Genomic DNA, 16,040 nt, shown 5'->3' on the forward strand with positions numbered 1-16,040 from the left:
AAATAAAATGACGTATCAAATCATTTGAGTTTAGCGTGTAGGGAAATCCTAACCTAAATTAATTAAGATCTAGCAAGGAGTATATATATATATAGTCCACACATTTGTATCCCCCTATCACAAATTCAGCTAACACACCAACTTATCATTCAAACAAAGGTTTTAGTTACGTACAGTACAGTCCATGGCATCCACCGATTATGCCGTGCCGCCGGAGCTGGAAAAGGAGGCCCCACCACGGGAACCCACCGCACCGGATGTAGAGAAGGCTGCACCGCCGCCACCAACCCGCGATGCCCCTCTTCATGCCCGTCAGGACTACTTTAGAGTGGCTGATGTGGTTCTAAGGCTGTTATTGTTTGCGGTTGCGTTGGTGGCTGTGGTGGTGATGGTGACTAGTAAGGAGACGAGGCCGGTCGGCCGAAAAACGACCCCTCCTTATGTGGTGTTCAAATCGGCTAAGTTCCAGGATTCGCCGGCCTTCATGTAACTATTAAAAACATGACTTTTTTTTTTTTTTTTATAAAATATTTTGGGTTTTGGTGATTTTCTTTCACTTGCTAGTCATAATTTTAATCTTCTAGCTTGTCTCGACCAGATGAATCGAAATAAAGAGAGTACATAGGGACTTTAACTTGGAAACTATTCATTTCTTGGTGAATATTATGTAATTGTTGAATATCTCTTGTCAAGACGAATTGAAAAAATTGACGCAAAATAACCAAAATTTTTAAAATTAATATTCATTTAAAACATAAAAAAGCTAGACGGAAGCCGTAATTTTTGTAGGAAATCTAATTATATTGCTTCTTATTTACTATATATTTGTTGCATATGAAGCACTATGCTTTGTTGATCGATGTAGGCATGCACACACACTTTAGTACTCTATAAGTCATAATCTAGGACACAAAGTCTTATGTGAAAAATTCATTGAAATTAATTTAGAGTCAGATAATTGGAGCGAATCGAATCGCGGTAACATCCAATATACAAATTGTTTGTTTTCTTCGTAAAAACTCGAAAATATTTCATAAACATTTTAGAATTTCTCGAGTACATTTGATCGAAATTGTGTTGATTGAATATGTTATTTGGGTCTTACGAAAGGGATTGGCTTTCCAAAATTGCTGTTGGTGTGAACCAAATGGATAAAAATACCAAATGAATTGCTTATTAAGTTATTATTAAATATTTGGTCAAAGTTTATTACTAAAGTTAATGAGTTAGCCGCAAACGACCGAAGTTGTTTTCTCCTTAATAAATATATTTTTTTTACCGATAAAAGAGAAACAACCGAAGTTGTTCACGTGTAGCGCAAGACTCGTCTCATCGAGGACCCACATTGGTTCGGCTTGTTAATAAACAATCTGAGCTCGACTTTGGATCGTGTAGATACGCTCGACTTTGTATCTATCATCACAATCGACTCGTTTAATACTCAGAAATCAAGTTATCAATTACTATTTGGACTCGCCGCTCAATTAGTTTGCTATCCATGAGGGAGAGAGAGAGAGAGCGGCTAATAAATTTTCTCATTCAGTTTCTTTTCTTGATTAATCATGCGCCAATCACATATGTTGTGTAGGGCCCATCGACTTATTGGTGTCAAGATGTACTAGCTAGAGACGCCATATCAGATAATATTCGAACGTGATCGTCAAATATTGTAGCATAAATTGAAAGAACAAAAAGTTACCCATTAATCCTCGATCTACATCAGAATTGAAAAGGAGATGGTAAATTTATTTTCTTATCGAAAACAACTATATCTATTAACTCAAAAAAATTATGATGCAGATATTTCGTAGCTGCACTTTCAGTGGCTGGACTCTATGCTATTATTACAACACTGGTATCCTTCTTAGCACTGCTGAAGCCTAGTTGCTCAACAAAGCTGTTGCCCCATTTTGTGATATTTGATGTGGTAACACTCTCTCTCTCTCTCTCTCTCTCTCTCTCTCTCTCTCTCTCCAAAGTAATAATTAGATTGTAGGGGCCCTTCTACTTTGGTAACCCTTGTAATAACAAAAAAGCCAAATATTTAGTTTTCACTTTAGGCCGGCCCAGAAAAATTAGGGTATCCATGTTCTTCTTTTTTTTTTGCTAAACATAGTTTTGCAGGAGCAATGCAAGGAATATAATTTTAGAACTAGCTGTAGACACATTTATAATCAGAACCAATCAATCGTATGGCCGCTGACATAGTGGTGTCCGGAGTTGTTTTCTTGAATTTTTTTAACACTTGACAAATTTGGGATCCTTACCTTTAAACAAATTGTGGGGGCAGACTTGCTGGCTTTGCCTTATAAGGGCTGGCCTAGCATCATGCTACCACAAGGGTTGCCATGGTAGAAGCTTCACCAAAATTACATGTTGCATGCAGCTGCTGCTGGGCATCGTCGCGGCGGCAACCGGAGCTGCCGGGGGAGTGGCTTACGTTGGAATAAAAGGGAACTCTCACACGGAGTGGAAAAAAGTGTGCAGTGTCTTTGGCAGGTTCTGTGCCCACGTAGAATCAGCCATTGCAGTCTCAATTTTTGCCTCCATTTTGTTGGCAAACCTAGTCATTCTCTCTGCTCATTCCCTCTCCAAAAAAATCCCCAAGTAGAGAACCGTCTCATGTAATTTGTTGCTTTAGTTCATTACTTGTGCATATATGTCTAGTTGTTTGATTGTGCATTGGTCTGGAGGTCACAAAGTTCTTCTGTGTATGTGTGTGGGAAACTCGATCTATGTATGTATTGTCATGACTGGGTATCATACTTGTACTTCTATTTCTTGTACCGGAAAAAGAATTGCTTGAGTGTGTGTGTGTGTGTGTGTGTATATATATATATATATATATATATATAATGTAAAAAAAAAATTTGTTTGCTTCCATTGCATTTTGGTCCGTTTGGAGGATCAAATCGACTGGAATCTGAAATAGCGAGATTTCAGTGCTTTCAAACTCTATGATTCCAATGCTTGTAATAGCTTGAGAGAAAATGATAATGTCGAAACCATCTTTGCAAATGTCAAAATAATTTGCGTAAGATCGATGTACCCTACAAACGTTACGAGTCTTTTATGAACTAAATTTTTTACATTGGAACTAATTTTTCGTTATAGCACCCAAAATTGAAATAGCAAAGTGATTTAATTGTAACTCAAGTACTTAAACCCACTTTCTCAAAATTATGCAAGAATCTAGTCCCATGCACATTCTCCCAGATATTGTTGACCGTCAATATATGGCGGATCAATTTTTTACTATCTCTTTTAAAATCGATATTTAGTGTTAGAAGAGTTTCAATTAAATTTTTTATGGCATTCGACGTCACACCCGTACAAATTCATCTGTTTTTTGAACGAACGTCGCACAAAGGGCCAGGATTGTGTAACCAAAACTACAGTGGCACTCATAGCCCAACAATATTTTTAAGAGACATCAAAATAGACGAGTCTATTAGACTATTACTCGGACTTTTACAACTCCCTATATACGATCATTTGATGGCTGAGAATTTCCAACAAAAACAAATATATTCGTCCTTTTCTTACAAATGTGAAATTTGGCTGTATTTCAGCTTTCTTATTATATATTCTAGTTTATTCCGGGGTCAGCTCTATGTGAAGGAATTAGTTTGAGCTTCTGTTCTGTTTAGCGCGGACTCCATTCAATTGAGACCGGACCCAACATTATGCGGATGTCAATTACGCATACTTACAGAAAATCAAAAGTAATTCCCAACGGGTCAGGCCCAAATCATTCATTAAATACATCCATAGTAAGTCAAACTTTTATACTAAAAAAAAAATACTCTTCCACCATTATTGATGATTGTTGAACAAATTTCGGCGTTGACCGTTGGGAACGTTCTCAGCTCTGAGAACATTCTCAACATACAACTAGACTTAATAGTAATACTAACAACTCTTGATATTTCAAAGCTGAGAACGTTCTCAACACACACCTATTCTCAGCTTTGAATATTTCAGAATTAAGAGAGCTGAGAACGTTCTCAGCACACGCCTAGACTTAGTGGTAATTCATTCTCAAACGTTCTGATCAATTCTCATACGTTCTCAGCACTGAGAACATTCTCAGCATGCCTAGACTTAGAAGTAATTCATTCTCAAATGTTCTCACCACACATCTAGATTTAGTGGTAATTTGTTCTCTGATGTTCTCAACTCTTAGAATGTTCTCAACACATGCATGGTAATTAAAAAAAAGTGTTATACCTTAATGGAAATTAAGGTGCAATTTTCTGTACCTAGGGGTAAACATCTATCTTAGTTGGGTTTTGTAAGTGAATAGTCAAAACAATCATGATCTAATAATCTATCTTTTATCTATATAATAAAACAGCTCAGTATTTGAATCCTATGTACATAAATCTAATGGCCCAAACTTATCTCTCATAAATCTTACGGTTGAGAAGAGTCCTAGGGTTGGAAAATCCTATTTTCAATTTTCTCTAACATTTCCTATTCTAACTCTCTTTTGTTATGGAAAGATAGAAACCAACAAAATTTTATTGCCAAAAAAAGAGCGGCATTTTGAAATAAGAAAAAATGGAAGTAATTTTTGAAATATTAGCGCTCTCTCTCTCTCCCCGAAGGAAAGTGAAATATTCTTTAATTTTTCCTATCTCAACTCTCTTTTGTTATGGGAAGATAGAATGTAATGAAATTTCATGTATAAAATTAGTGCAAGGCAGATCGAAAATTAAACAAATGGGTAAGAAATATTTTTGTTTATCGGTTGATCAATTTTAATTTTTTTGGTGTGTGTGTTTTTTTTGTAAACTAAACAAAAGGGTAAGAAAAAAATCTATTTGAACATAATTTAAGAAAAAATCTTAAATCAGTTTCATTTGCATGGGTGGTCAATAGTTTCGCAATTCATTTTAGTCGTGTTCAAAATGCGTTGCGCCGTGCCTTCAGGCACGGACAAACTCTAGTATATATATAAGTAATCTAATCTAATAATCTATCTTATAAGTGATAACAAACGAGTGTCAATATATCGATTAATCTTAATTAAGAAGGGTTTTTGTTGGCACATAACATCAGAAATGTCCACTCAACCACTATTAACTACACCATCAACCTCAAAATTAATTGACATGTGCTAACCAAAAAGAATGTTTAGAACCGCATGTTTTGAGTCAACTTAAATGCACTGGAAAATACTTTACACGAAAATTATTTGTTCCAAAATCATTTTATGAACGGAGCCTTAAAATCATACATTTCACGCTGTTACGTGGTTACAAGGGCTCGATCAACTGAAAAATATCACGGCAAGAAATATTTCAATGATAAATTCATTACAATCTATATGTCAACATAGATGGTGACTAGGCAAGCTCGGCTCGAGCTCGACTAGCCAAATTTTCATCGAGCTCTAGTTTGCGAAAAACTTAACAAACGCAATTGAACATCCTAAAACTCTGCTCGATTCGACTTGTTAGCAGCGCTAGCTAATGTTATGTCACCGATTTGATTCCATCGTAAAGAGGTAAGATATTGTTCACCTAACTTCATTCTTCATACAACTTTCCCCCCAAGTTAAAATCAGTAACCACAAAATAAAATGGGGATAAAAATTCAATCGACATGTAACAATTTTTACAGACGAAAAAGAAAAAGTAGGAAGAAGGAAAACCGGAAGAGATGATTTTGTTTCTGTAAATACATGAACTGGGTACCTCTTTGGTAACACGTAAGCTAGTTTGAACATTCTCGATTATTTAAAAAAACAAAAAGGAAAAAGAAGAAGAATTGGGTACCCTCTCTGTTCCCATGTTACTATAGATTTTCAACGAGGGAAAGCCCATGTGAAAGAAAACAACCCCACACAATTGACCCGAGTTTGATCATGGGTCAGACCATACGAAAATAATTTTTTTGAATTCTCTGGTCTCGGCCGGTGTGGATGGCATCCTTTTGACCAGACCGTAGAGAAGATTAGTCGAGGTATATATGTACGTAGCTAGCCAGATACCCTTGACCGTTGAACCAAAAAAAAAAAAAAACGAAGAAACAGAAACAACAGGAAATTGGAAAACAGGTGTGTTTTTTGGAGGAGATGAATCTCTGTCAAGGGCAACGGTATGCGTAGACAGGGCGCTCCTGCCTCTGGGTCGGCATGAATATGACTACCGCGATAAGGACTATAACAACCAAGAACATCGTTCCCTTGACATCGCCACCGCCACCGCCACCGCCATCCTCCTCCTCCTCCTCCTCCTCTTGTGCGGCGACAAACGCATTCGCCATTGCCAAACACACCACCACAAAAGAACGGAAATAGTTCCTCGCCGTGAAGATCGTCATCGTTCCCGGCTCGTACTTTTCTGTTTCTCTAGCTGCTGAAGTACCGTAGGCGATGGTGTCATTTATACAAGAATGGGGATAGTTTACAAAACATAAAACTGATCACATATGAAAAGACTCCCTCCGTTAGATTTCGTTTGTCCTGTTTTTAAAGTCGAGTCATTGTTATATTAGAAAATATGCTTCTCAGTAACCTTCTCAGCGATATCAGCGATGACAACTACTTTATTCGTTAATTCGAAAAACGACGCCGTTTTTTCCGAAAAGATTTTTGATAAAAATAAAAACTGACATATGAAAGCATGCTTGCTTTGCAATGGAAGATTTTGACAAGGTCATTTGAAAATGGTAGCATTATTCAGCATGAAAATATTCCTCAATATATTTATATATAGATTATTGTACAGATTTTCAGTGAGTAATTGAAAAGAACAACTCTACAAAAGACAAGGCAGGCATGCCCAATCTAAACTCATCTTTGAAGCCGAAAGAAAAATCCTAGAGGAAATTTGCAAGGCTACAAATTGCGAGACTAAAGCAAATTTTGTTTACGTAAAGAGAATTGGGAGCTTTGAGGCGCGCGCGTAAGCTCGCCCAAATACCTCATGAGTTGTTAAAAAAGAAAGAGAACTGTGAACTCCTTATACGAGTTGACTTTGTCATTATTTGGTTAATACTCTCTAAGTCCCATAAAGTTGGTTCCCTACGAAATTATGTGCATTTTTTTAGCTTAGAATAATGTAATTCCCAAATAATATTGGACCGTATGGATTTTATTTGATTGATCTATTGAACAGTTCAAAAAAGTTGAAAAATTATTTTAATACATTGTTATAAGTTCAAAAATTACAGGTAATTTCATAGGGGACTAACTTTATGAAACGGAAGGAGATAATTGGGGAGCTTCCATTGTATTGGCAACTGGTTTCATCGAGTATTCTTAAAAGATTTGTGATGGTTTTATGGTTGACTTTTCAAGATTATTAAGTTTTATTTAGTGACATCAAACTGATAATAAAAGAAAGGATGGTGTCATTGACAATGAGGATGAATGGTGATGAAAATGACATGATGGAATAATGCAGGAAAGAGTAAATTTCGAGATCAGTTGATTTGGATTATAGCGATTCGTTGGAAGCTTGCTTTAAAAAAGAAAATTTCGAATCAGTCGATTCAGATTATAGCGACTCGTTGAATACCGATGTTCGAGGTGTGCCACGGGCATGCGCTGGTAGATAAATAAACAAGAGAAAACCATGAAACTAACATCAGAATTGAGATTAAATTCCATACGCGTGCAGCGAAAAACATGGGGGCCGGGTTTACCCATATCCAATCAACAATTGACAAAATCATTTATTCAATAAAAACATTAAGAAATCCGTAATTATTGTTTATGCTGCACTGCATAGAATTGACTCACCCCTTTATTTACACTGCACGCGTATAGAATATAATTCTAATTCTAAATAATTAAGCTTGGTATAACACCAAATAATAGGCTTTTCACAGGAGAAGATACGGGGGAAGTGGCTTCCTAATTTCAGTGGAATGTTCATTAATTTGTGAGGTGGTGGAGACAGCTCAACTAAATGACCGATTAAAAAATGACTGATTATTCATTCTACTTTCTCATATTACAATGGATTCCATGAGTCACAATCTTAGTTTCAAAACGAAAAAATGAATCACCATCTTTATTTTTGTAGTTGCGGAGGACCCATTCAAGCAAGGTTACTTTGAATTTGAGATTTGCATAAGCTATTTGAGATTTGCATAAGCTGATACGGGCACTCTAAGCATCAAACGAGGAATATTAGCAACAAATCGGTGGCTAATGATTAGGCTGGCTGCTTTAATTTCATTGATTTGTTATTTTTTGAGCTGACATACAAGATTATTGCGGCTTCATTTCATTGCTTAGGGCATATTCGGTATTCCTCACCATCAAACAAATAACCAAACAAGCCAAATCGTAATTAAAGTCAAAGAAGAAAGTGCAAATCCTCACACCCTTCCAAAATAACCAAAGTATACAATGAACTCGAGCATGGTAGCTTTGGGCTGTTAATTTTGAGCAAGAGAAATGATATCAACTTGACTCAAAAGGTTCTGGCATTTGAAGATCACAGCTAAAGGATAACTACAAAAGCATTTTGAATCCCACTATAAGAACTAACCACAAAAGCAGTTTGGGTTGAAACTTTACACTCGTAAGCTGCGAACTATGAGTTAATGTTGAGGTAGGGTTGGCCTTTCTTCCAGCATGTCATATTGAACAAGCAAATTATCCTGCAAAAAACAAGAAGTACGCCAAATTCAGTGTTGCAAAGGCTTTGACAAAAATGAACAAACAGATAACCAAACCAAACTGAGCCTTAAGTCCCAATCAATTTGGGTCGGCTACAAGAATTCACCGTCTCTATTGAGTTGTGTAGAAGGCATCAGGTTTCGTGGTACAAAAAATCATAATCAATCGATTCAACAGGTGCAAACAAATCTTTACCTTGTTGGTTGTTTCCCAAGTGCTTGGGTCAAAACAGATATAAGATCCTCCCTCGCAAGTGTTAGTCTTCACAAGCGGTTCCTTGTTGTCAACCCTTGTTAACCATAGCCGGAGCTCTCTGTGATAAAACCAACCTCTGTTGTATCTGCAACAAAAAATATAAAATAAAATAAAATAAAAAAGGAAAAAAGAAGTAACAGGGATCTTAGCAATTTAAAATCCCATACCGGTTAGCAAAGACTGAATAAATTATCTACTTCAAGCACTAACAAGATTTTTCAAAATGCATCACATCGATAGTCAATGCTTTACAAATTGCAGTTTGTGGTATCCAAGAAGCAGCAGTAAAACTGTAAAAGAAAATGCACACAAATTGGTACAACAGATGCTAGGGCTGAGAGCATACAGTTCATTTGCAGCATATAGTTGAGCTTCGTCGTTTGGCATGCTGCACGATAAAATTAGAAGTAGGCATCAGTTTAAAATGACAAGACCCTTAAAAGTTTATAGAAACCCAATTTACAGGCATACCTGAAAAAAACATAAAACAAAGTGTCCATTGAAAACTTCAGAAAATACGATTCCTGCAAACAATTAAAAAACCTAGCGAGCATGAGAAGGCTAACAAGAGAAGCACACTAAAATCAAGAGCGCGCGCACAGAGAGAGAGAGAGAGAGAGAGCAACTTACGCTTAAGGCAGGTGGTTGTTTAGCATGATAGCATTGTGGTACAGTGAACTCTGGGTCACCCATAGCAGGCTCATCAGACCAAGGGGAACCAAATGTCTCGCTAAGATTTTTGGTTGAGTCCAAGTTCAACCCCCGTGTTGTCAAATCAATTCCAAGTGCAAGAGATCTCAAATCAGGATCCCTAATTCTACTTAACAAACCAAGAAAACCAAAAGAGTCCGAAGCAGCTTGTGCAGACTGCATAGACTTCACTCCCTGATCAGTGTATGACTGATTTAAACCAGACCTTTGCTGCATCTGAAACTGGGATTGGTTTTGATGCTGCTGGTCATATGACACCATACCAGAAACCGTATTCGGAGAGTTAAGCAGTCTTAATCCTATGCCTGGTGGTCCACTGGTCTGGAGTAATAACAAATAGACACTTGAAATTCCACAGACAATTCGACAGACGATACAGACAAATTTTACAAGATAAATGCCAAACCAGATGGCCTAGATGTAAATTTTGTTTCTTTAGGATTCGACATTTTCAAATTATTAATAGCGTCAAAACTTTCTTCTCATCTTACAAAAGAAACTCCTGTTCCACAAGCACCAATTGATTGGAACAAAAAAGCTCCAATGTCGTTACAACCAAGTGGTGTAGAAATGTTTAGTTCCAGGTTTAGGAATTTATAACTCCTTCATGGGATTTAATAAAGAGGCCCCTATAATAAGACCTGGCAAGGAGACCTTCTGCCGGTGCTAAAGTGGATGGCAGAAGGATTTTGGATCAGGTAAAGGAATTTCTTTAGAATGAAGGGCAGTTTTGAAAGCAGAGCTTGAAAATAGCAAATAAACAAAAGAACAGTAGCGACCAAGAGGAATCCATACAACCCTTGCATCATTAAAAAACCATTTCACTTAGCAGATAGACAAACCTGTGAATGGTAGCTTGAATGAGACGATTGCAACATATCTGAAGGACGTGAAGGACGTGATCAGAAAAGTAACAAACATGCTTCTCAGAGGACATAAGATGGTACATATAATATCACATCAATCAGTGTGGTTTTACACACAAATAAGCAATTCCAATTTCCATCTGACTAATTTATTTCAAGCATCAGCAAACTTGGAAGGGAATAAAGGAAAGAAAGAAGAGTTAACCTTGATGTAGCTTTTTATTTTCTTCCCATAGCTTTTTATTCTCTTCCAGTAGCTTTTCATTTTCTTGGCAGGCTCGTTTGTCCTGCTCTCTTGCATTTTCATATGACTTCCTCATTTCAACGTTAACAGCTTCCATTTTAGCTGCCATTTGTTCGAGTGCACTCTGTACAACAATTAAAGAAAAAAATCAATCAGAAAAAGCAGTGCATTTGAAAGTGAGCAACTGAGACAATATGGTTGTCACCTTATGATTTACATTTGTTTGAAAGCGCGCGTCCTTGAACTGTTTATTTTCCCTACTTCTGAGATCCTTCAAGGTTTTGATCTCAATACCGAACTGTTTATTTTCCCTGCTTCTGAGATCCTTCAAGGTATTGATCTCAATACCGAACTGTTTATTTTCCCTACTTCTGAGATCCTTCAAGGTATTGATCTCAATACCTAACACTACAATTCTATTGGAGGCCTCTTCAAGCTTATTTCTCAAATCTTCTATTTTAGATCCAGCCTGACAAAATAAGATAAAAAGAAAAAGATCACGATAATGCCACGAAAGGACACGATTCTGACATTGTTACCCTCAAATACAATATACAGAAATCCAATAGGATATTTCACGTGCAAACTGACAAATGTCTTACATTGGACTGTTCCTGTGGTAGATCTACCAAATCACGAGATGGAACATCACAGCCATAGTGAGATTCCAAAACCTAGCAAAGGGAAATCCAATGAGAGTAAAGGATATTTGAGAGACAAAATAAGATAAAAGGAAAAAAAAGATAGTCGGTAAGAAAAAGATGACAAAAATAAGGTCTGCTAATAACGTTGGAAACCCTAATTCACGAAACTCTATTCCTCGATCTGGTATGATATAGTTCGATCTCCTGCTTGCTTTGCTACTGGTAGTCCCTCTAATAAGGTCAATCTGATTGATAATCTGGAACGTGTTACTATTGTATCGTCTCGGAATGAAGGTTCTACGCAGGATCTGAGTTCTCCTCCTCAGGTTGCTCATAATATGGATGGTAAGAAGAAAGGTAAGGGTGGTAGCTGGTAACCAATTTTTAATGACTAAGATTGGTTCCTGGAATATAAGGGGACTCAATGACCCCTTGAAGCAAAAGGAGGTATGCTCCTTTGTTAGAGTAAATCATCTTTCTCTATTTGGTATTGTTGAGGCAAAAATTAGGTTTAGCAATATGCCTAGTGTTACTGCTAGATGTTTCCCTGTTAATTGGTAGCATGTTCATAATGTTGGTTCCCTTCCTGTGGCTAGAATTTTGGTGGGATGGGATCCATTGGGATCCATCCAAACTCTAAGTATCTGTGGTTTCTTGCTGCTTGCGTGTACTATATTTGGAAAGAGCGCAATGGAAGGATCTTCCAACAGGTCGGGCATGATTCTACTTCAGTGGTGAGATTGACTCTAGAGGAGGTTAACGCAAGTATGAGCTCCTGGAGGAATGTTAGAACTGTACAAATATTGTTTTGATTCAAGAGTGGGGTTTAAGTGTTGATCACCTATGTAAAGCATAGGCTGCTCTCTGTTTCTGTATAGTTCTTTTTTCCTTGTGTTTTGTTTTCTTCTACAGCTAGGGTATGTCCTCGTGTAGTGAGATATCCTTCTTTCAAGGGTTTCCCCTTGTTGTTTGGGCTTGGTCCCGTTTATAAAAGAACCCCGTTCCCAAAAAAAATAAAAAAAATGACAAATATAATCGCGAAATCCTACAAAACAAACAAAGAAATACTTTTGGATAGTATGATACTAGCGTTGTGCCCGTTCGATGCACAGGGCAAAAAATGATCGCATTGGTGTTTTTTCCTACTCCGTGTATCGAACGGGCACAACACTAGTTGATATCGCGTGTTCAATGCATGAACGTAACTCTTATATCTACTGTTATGAATTAAACAAACAAAAACAAAAAAGTATAGTTTTATTTATTTAATAAAAACTGATTTTTACAATTTTCAAACAGAAGCATTGGTTCACTAAACAAAAAACAATAAAAGCAATTCTGGTATAGTCAGATAAGAAAGGAAAGAAATTGGGGAAAGCACCTTGGTAATGCTAGTGGAACAAAAACGGATTCTGATAAATAAAGGGAGAGCACCCTTTGGTGTCACCCCAAAAATGAAGGTGTATGGATTTTTCCTATACCGAATTTTTTATGGTGCATTAAACTACCCGTGGACAGAAATTAAAATCATTGATCTTTAATAAAGAATTGAATCAAAACAAAGTAGGGAGAAACCTTACATGTGCAGCCTCATCGGCATCATTCGTGTCATCAACATCATTATCGTCGTCGGCATCGGCATCCTCAGCCTGGAAAACAGTTTACCACAAAATAAGGACTCAGCTGAAACAAACAAATTTAAAAAGATACTAAGGTAATAAGTCCATAAGCTTACAACAGAATCTGCAGGGTTTTCCTTTGATTCCTGAGAAAATCAAATCCAGATGTTAATGAAAGACAGAAAATGCAGAATTAATATTCACCCAGTACCTATGTGAACATTGAACACAATTACAATAACAACTATGAGGATTAAAATTATGGGAGGAGGAAAAGTGAGGAAAAGTGGGGAGAAGTTGCATGAGAAGAGTTTAAAACTTTAAATAGTGGAAGAGAAAAAGTGGGGAGAATGAGGAAGTGGGGAGAGTGTGGACGTGGGTGGTTGGGTTTTTTTGTTTATGTTTTGTTTCCAGGTTTTTCTGTTCATAACTGTCCTCTGAGTATTGAATGTGGACGTGGGGTTTTTTCCGTTTAGCCAATGGGTGGGACAGGACGTGGGGTTATTTTTGTTTTTGTTATTTTTGTTATTGTTTTTAATTGTTTCGCCTTTGGGTGGAACACGTGTAGAGCGGGGGCTTTTTTCTGTTTAAAAAGAAATAGAAAATTCAGGAAATAAGGAATGGGGGTTTGGAGGTTATTGAGGGCTCAATACATTTCTATAGGATATTGATAGATCTCAAAGAAAAATACAATATAACAGAAATCAACGTGATCAACTACCTCGGGAACCAAAGTGACCAAGTCAGGTGGTGGTAATTCACAGCCATCCTGAGATTCCAAAACCTAGCAAAGGGAATTCAAAGAGTAAAGGATATGTGAGAGACAAAATAAGATCAAAGATGACAAAAATATAATCATGAAATCTTACAAAGAAATCTAGATTCAAACCTCAGCAGAATGTTTAACTCGAATACAACATAAAATCATAGCCGCCCCGTCAATAACGTATCCCTCATCTACCTCCAGCATTGATGCCTTCATCACCCAAAGGGGCCCTTCCATTGCATTCCAAAGCTTTTTCTTCCCCGCGATGCTAAGATCATCATTCCCAATATGCACCACACCCAAACCAAACTCGAGTATGAGCCGTTCGGCCATGATATGCCCATCAGGATCATCAAACTTAAGCTCTAACCCGACGTCTCCATGTCGAATACATATGGCTGCATCAATTTATCGTTAGGACAAAACAAGCCAAATAATTTACAAAATGTCCAAAATCCAAATCAACAACTTACCTATCCAAAATTTTCTCCCATCCAAGAAGAAACACGGGCTGGTCATCTCGTATTTCTTTAAAACATCTACGAAATCTGAGAAATTTTCCATTGTCCACAGTAAAACCTCACAACCCCCCATCCAGTCCACCCCTTTCTTAATCTCCTCAATCGGAAAACCAATATCCCTTATCGCATTCTCACCTCTCAACAAATCTTCATTTAACATAGTTACATTGACGGTTAACACGAGTTTATTATCCACTAATATTCCCGAAGATGGATCGTAAACTCTGGATTTATCTATAAAATCGCCCCAACCGAATGCCTTCGAGAAATTTGAAAAACGACCCTGCAAACGCTTACAAACATTGCTAGAATCACCGTGTGTGAACTTATTAGAACCCCCTTTCCTACTTTTCTTCTTCATAACACTCTTCTTCACAGGCACCTTTCTTTTCCCAATTGAAACACTAAAAGATACAAAAACTGAGACATTTGGATTGTCCTCATCCACCTTCTCCAAAAAAATGGAAAGGTGTGATGACGAAGACACCCCAACTCTATTATTATTCACCACCAAGTGGAAGAACTTATTAGAAATCTGAAAGATGTCGGATGTCTGGCTGTCAACAGATTTGGAAACTTGAACTTCCAACGTGTGAACACCTTTAAAAGAGTCTTCAATTTCCTCTACCTCCTCTCTTTGCTTACCTATACCAATTCAAATAATTTTCACTATAATCAAATTGATATTTATTCATCATCAGAAAAATGTGCAAAAAAAAGCCCCCATAATTTCAGAAAAAAATGAACTACAATAACGGTAGGAGTATAAGCATCTTGAAACTCAATACGATCGTTATTAATAATGGTAGCAGACTCCAGAATATCAAGCAACTTCATACGACCAGAAGAATTACAAACTGAAGACTTGGTTCCATAAGCCCTAGGAATTACAGGGCTAGAGTCAAGAACTAAGATAGGAATAGTACAACAATGTAACAAAGCATCAGCTAGTAATTCAGACCTCCGTATACTAGGAAACCCTAATTTCAAAGAAGAGGTAGAAGAAAACAACCTTAGAGGAGGAAAAAGAGAATTAAAGTCATTACCAGAAGCAGACGAAGCCATCCAGCGAGAGAATAAGAAGATCGGAGTGAAAAAAGCGGCAGCAGAATCAGCGAGCAAGCAAACGATCCCCGCCAAATCGCCCTCTGTCTCACTTCGTCGATTGTTCTGGGTGGAATGAACGAAAACTAATTATTGGGAAAAAAGAAAGAAATACGAAAATGTCCCTTTATAATTTATATACAGGTGTTCTAAATCTAAACTTACTTCACTTTTTGCAACTTATTTTTTTAAAATAAGTTTAGATTGGTTGTTCTTCTAAACTTATTATATACTAGGTGTATGCCGGCGTGCTCGCACGAGGATTTCGTGCCCATGAGCTTCTTTTTTGGTGAATAAATTGGCATGATATGAAATAACCAAACTGGAATAATTGGAGGGAGAACTGTGGGCAAAAGTTATTTACATAAATTTACAAATGCTTAATAATTCCAAAGTTTTGAAGCAAAAGATTTGTCTGGTGAATAGACAACGCTGCAAATCACCCACACCAAAAGATTTGCTTTGTTGTCTATTGGTAATAGCTGAAGCAAAAGATTTGTTTATATGCTAGATGATGCTATCACATTTAAAATAGACATTTGCAAATCATACACACCAAAAAAGGTAACGGAGCGAAGAAGAGAAATTAATAAAAATACCCCATAAAAAGGATGTGAAAGAAAATTAATACAAATTAACTATGTTAAACATTGCCCGGAGGAATAGAAC

At 37.0% G+C, this 16,040-nt stretch overlaps 3 protein-coding genes across 4 annotated transcripts; 1 reads left to right on the forward strand and 2 right to left on the reverse strand.

Annotated features, from left to right (window-relative positions):
• The first annotated feature begins 114 nt into the window (after positions 1-114).
• LOC131317700 (CASP-like protein 1) lies at positions 115-2,806 on the forward strand. Its single transcript, XM_058347269.1, has 3 exons — positions 115-486; positions 1,801-1,927; positions 2,387-2,806. Exons 1-3 carry the CDS (start codon positions 185-187, stop codon positions 2,609-2,611), a joined length of 654 nt encoding a protein of 217 aa, XP_058203252.1. The 5' UTR covers positions 115-184; the 3' UTR covers positions 2,612-2,806.
• A 5,520-nt stretch (positions 2,807-8,326) lies between these two features.
• Positions 8,327-10,492, reverse strand: LOC131317712 (probable NOT transcription complex subunit VIP2). The gene is made up of 6 exons (XM_058347294.1): positions 10,450-10,492; positions 9,527-9,928; positions 9,368-9,420; positions 9,243-9,284; positions 8,837-8,981; positions 8,327-8,622 (listed from the first exon to the last, which is right to left on the reverse strand). Exons 1-6 carry the CDS (start codon positions 10,483-10,485, stop codon positions 8,563-8,565), a joined length of 738 nt encoding a protein of 245 aa, XP_058203277.1. The 5' UTR covers positions 10,486-10,492; the 3' UTR covers positions 8,327-8,562.
• Positions 10,493-10,548: 56 nt separating this feature from the next.
• On the reverse strand, positions 10,549-15,451 carry LOC131317701 (uncharacterized). Of its 2 annotated transcripts, XM_058347270.1 has the most exons (9): positions 15,314-15,451; positions 14,220-14,912; positions 13,870-14,144; positions 13,702-13,764; positions 13,097-13,126; positions 12,942-13,010; positions 11,320-11,391; positions 10,923-11,186; positions 10,549-10,841 (listed from the first exon to the last, which is right to left on the reverse strand). In XM_058347270.1, exons 1-9 carry the CDS (start codon positions 15,330-15,332, stop codon positions 10,674-10,676), a joined length of 1,653 nt encoding a protein of 550 aa, XP_058203253.1. In that variant the 5' UTR covers positions 15,333-15,451; the 3' UTR covers positions 10,549-10,673. The 2 variants fall into 2 exon arrangements, with proteins under 2 accessions (XP_058203253.1, XP_058203254.1); XM_058347271.1 differs by lacking the exon at positions 11,320-11,391.
• Between the last annotated feature and the right edge of the window lie 589 nt (positions 15,452-16,040).

This window comes from Rhododendron vialii, chromosome 2a (genome assembly GCF_030253575.1).
Source record: "Rhododendron vialii isolate Sample 1 chromosome 2a, ASM3025357v1".
Taxonomy (NCBI): domain Eukaryota; kingdom Viridiplantae; phylum Streptophyta; class Magnoliopsida; order Ericales; family Ericaceae; genus Rhododendron; species Rhododendron vialii.

Bases quoted from the DNA above. Each gene is read 5' to 3' on its own strand.
- LOC131317700 (XM_058347269.1), top strand. From the start codon at position 185: ATGGCATCCACCGATTATGCCGTGCCGCCGGAGCTGGAAAAGGAGGCC. The intron at 487-1,800 runs GTAACTATTAAA...ATTATGATGCAG, and splicing joins CAGGATTCGCCGGCCTTCAT to ATATTTCGTAGCTGCACTTT. The intron at 1,928-2,386 runs GTAACACTCTCT...TGTTGCATGCAG, and splicing joins ATTTTGTGATATTTGATGTG to CTGCTGCTGGGCATCGTCGC.
- LOC131317712 (XM_058347294.1), bottom strand. From the start codon at position 10,485: ATGTTGCAATCGTCTCATTCAAGCTACCATTCACAG. The intron at 9,285-9,367 runs GTATGCCTGTAA...TTTATCGTGCAG, and splicing joins TTGTTTTATGTTTTTTTCAG to CATGCCAAACGACGAAGCTC. The intron at 8,982-9,242 runs GTATGCTCTCAG...TTTTTGTTGCAG, and splicing joins CTATATGCTGCAAATGAACT to ATACAACAGAGGTTGGTTTT.
- LOC131317701 (XM_058347270.1), bottom strand. The intron at 14,145-14,219 runs GTAAGTTGTTGA...AAATTGATGCAG, and splicing joins TGGGAGAAAATTTTGGATAG to CCATATGTATTCGACATGGA. The intron at 10,842-10,922 runs GTGACAACCATA...ATTGTTGTACAG, and splicing joins AAACAAATGTAAATCATAAG to AGTGCACTCGAACAAATGGC.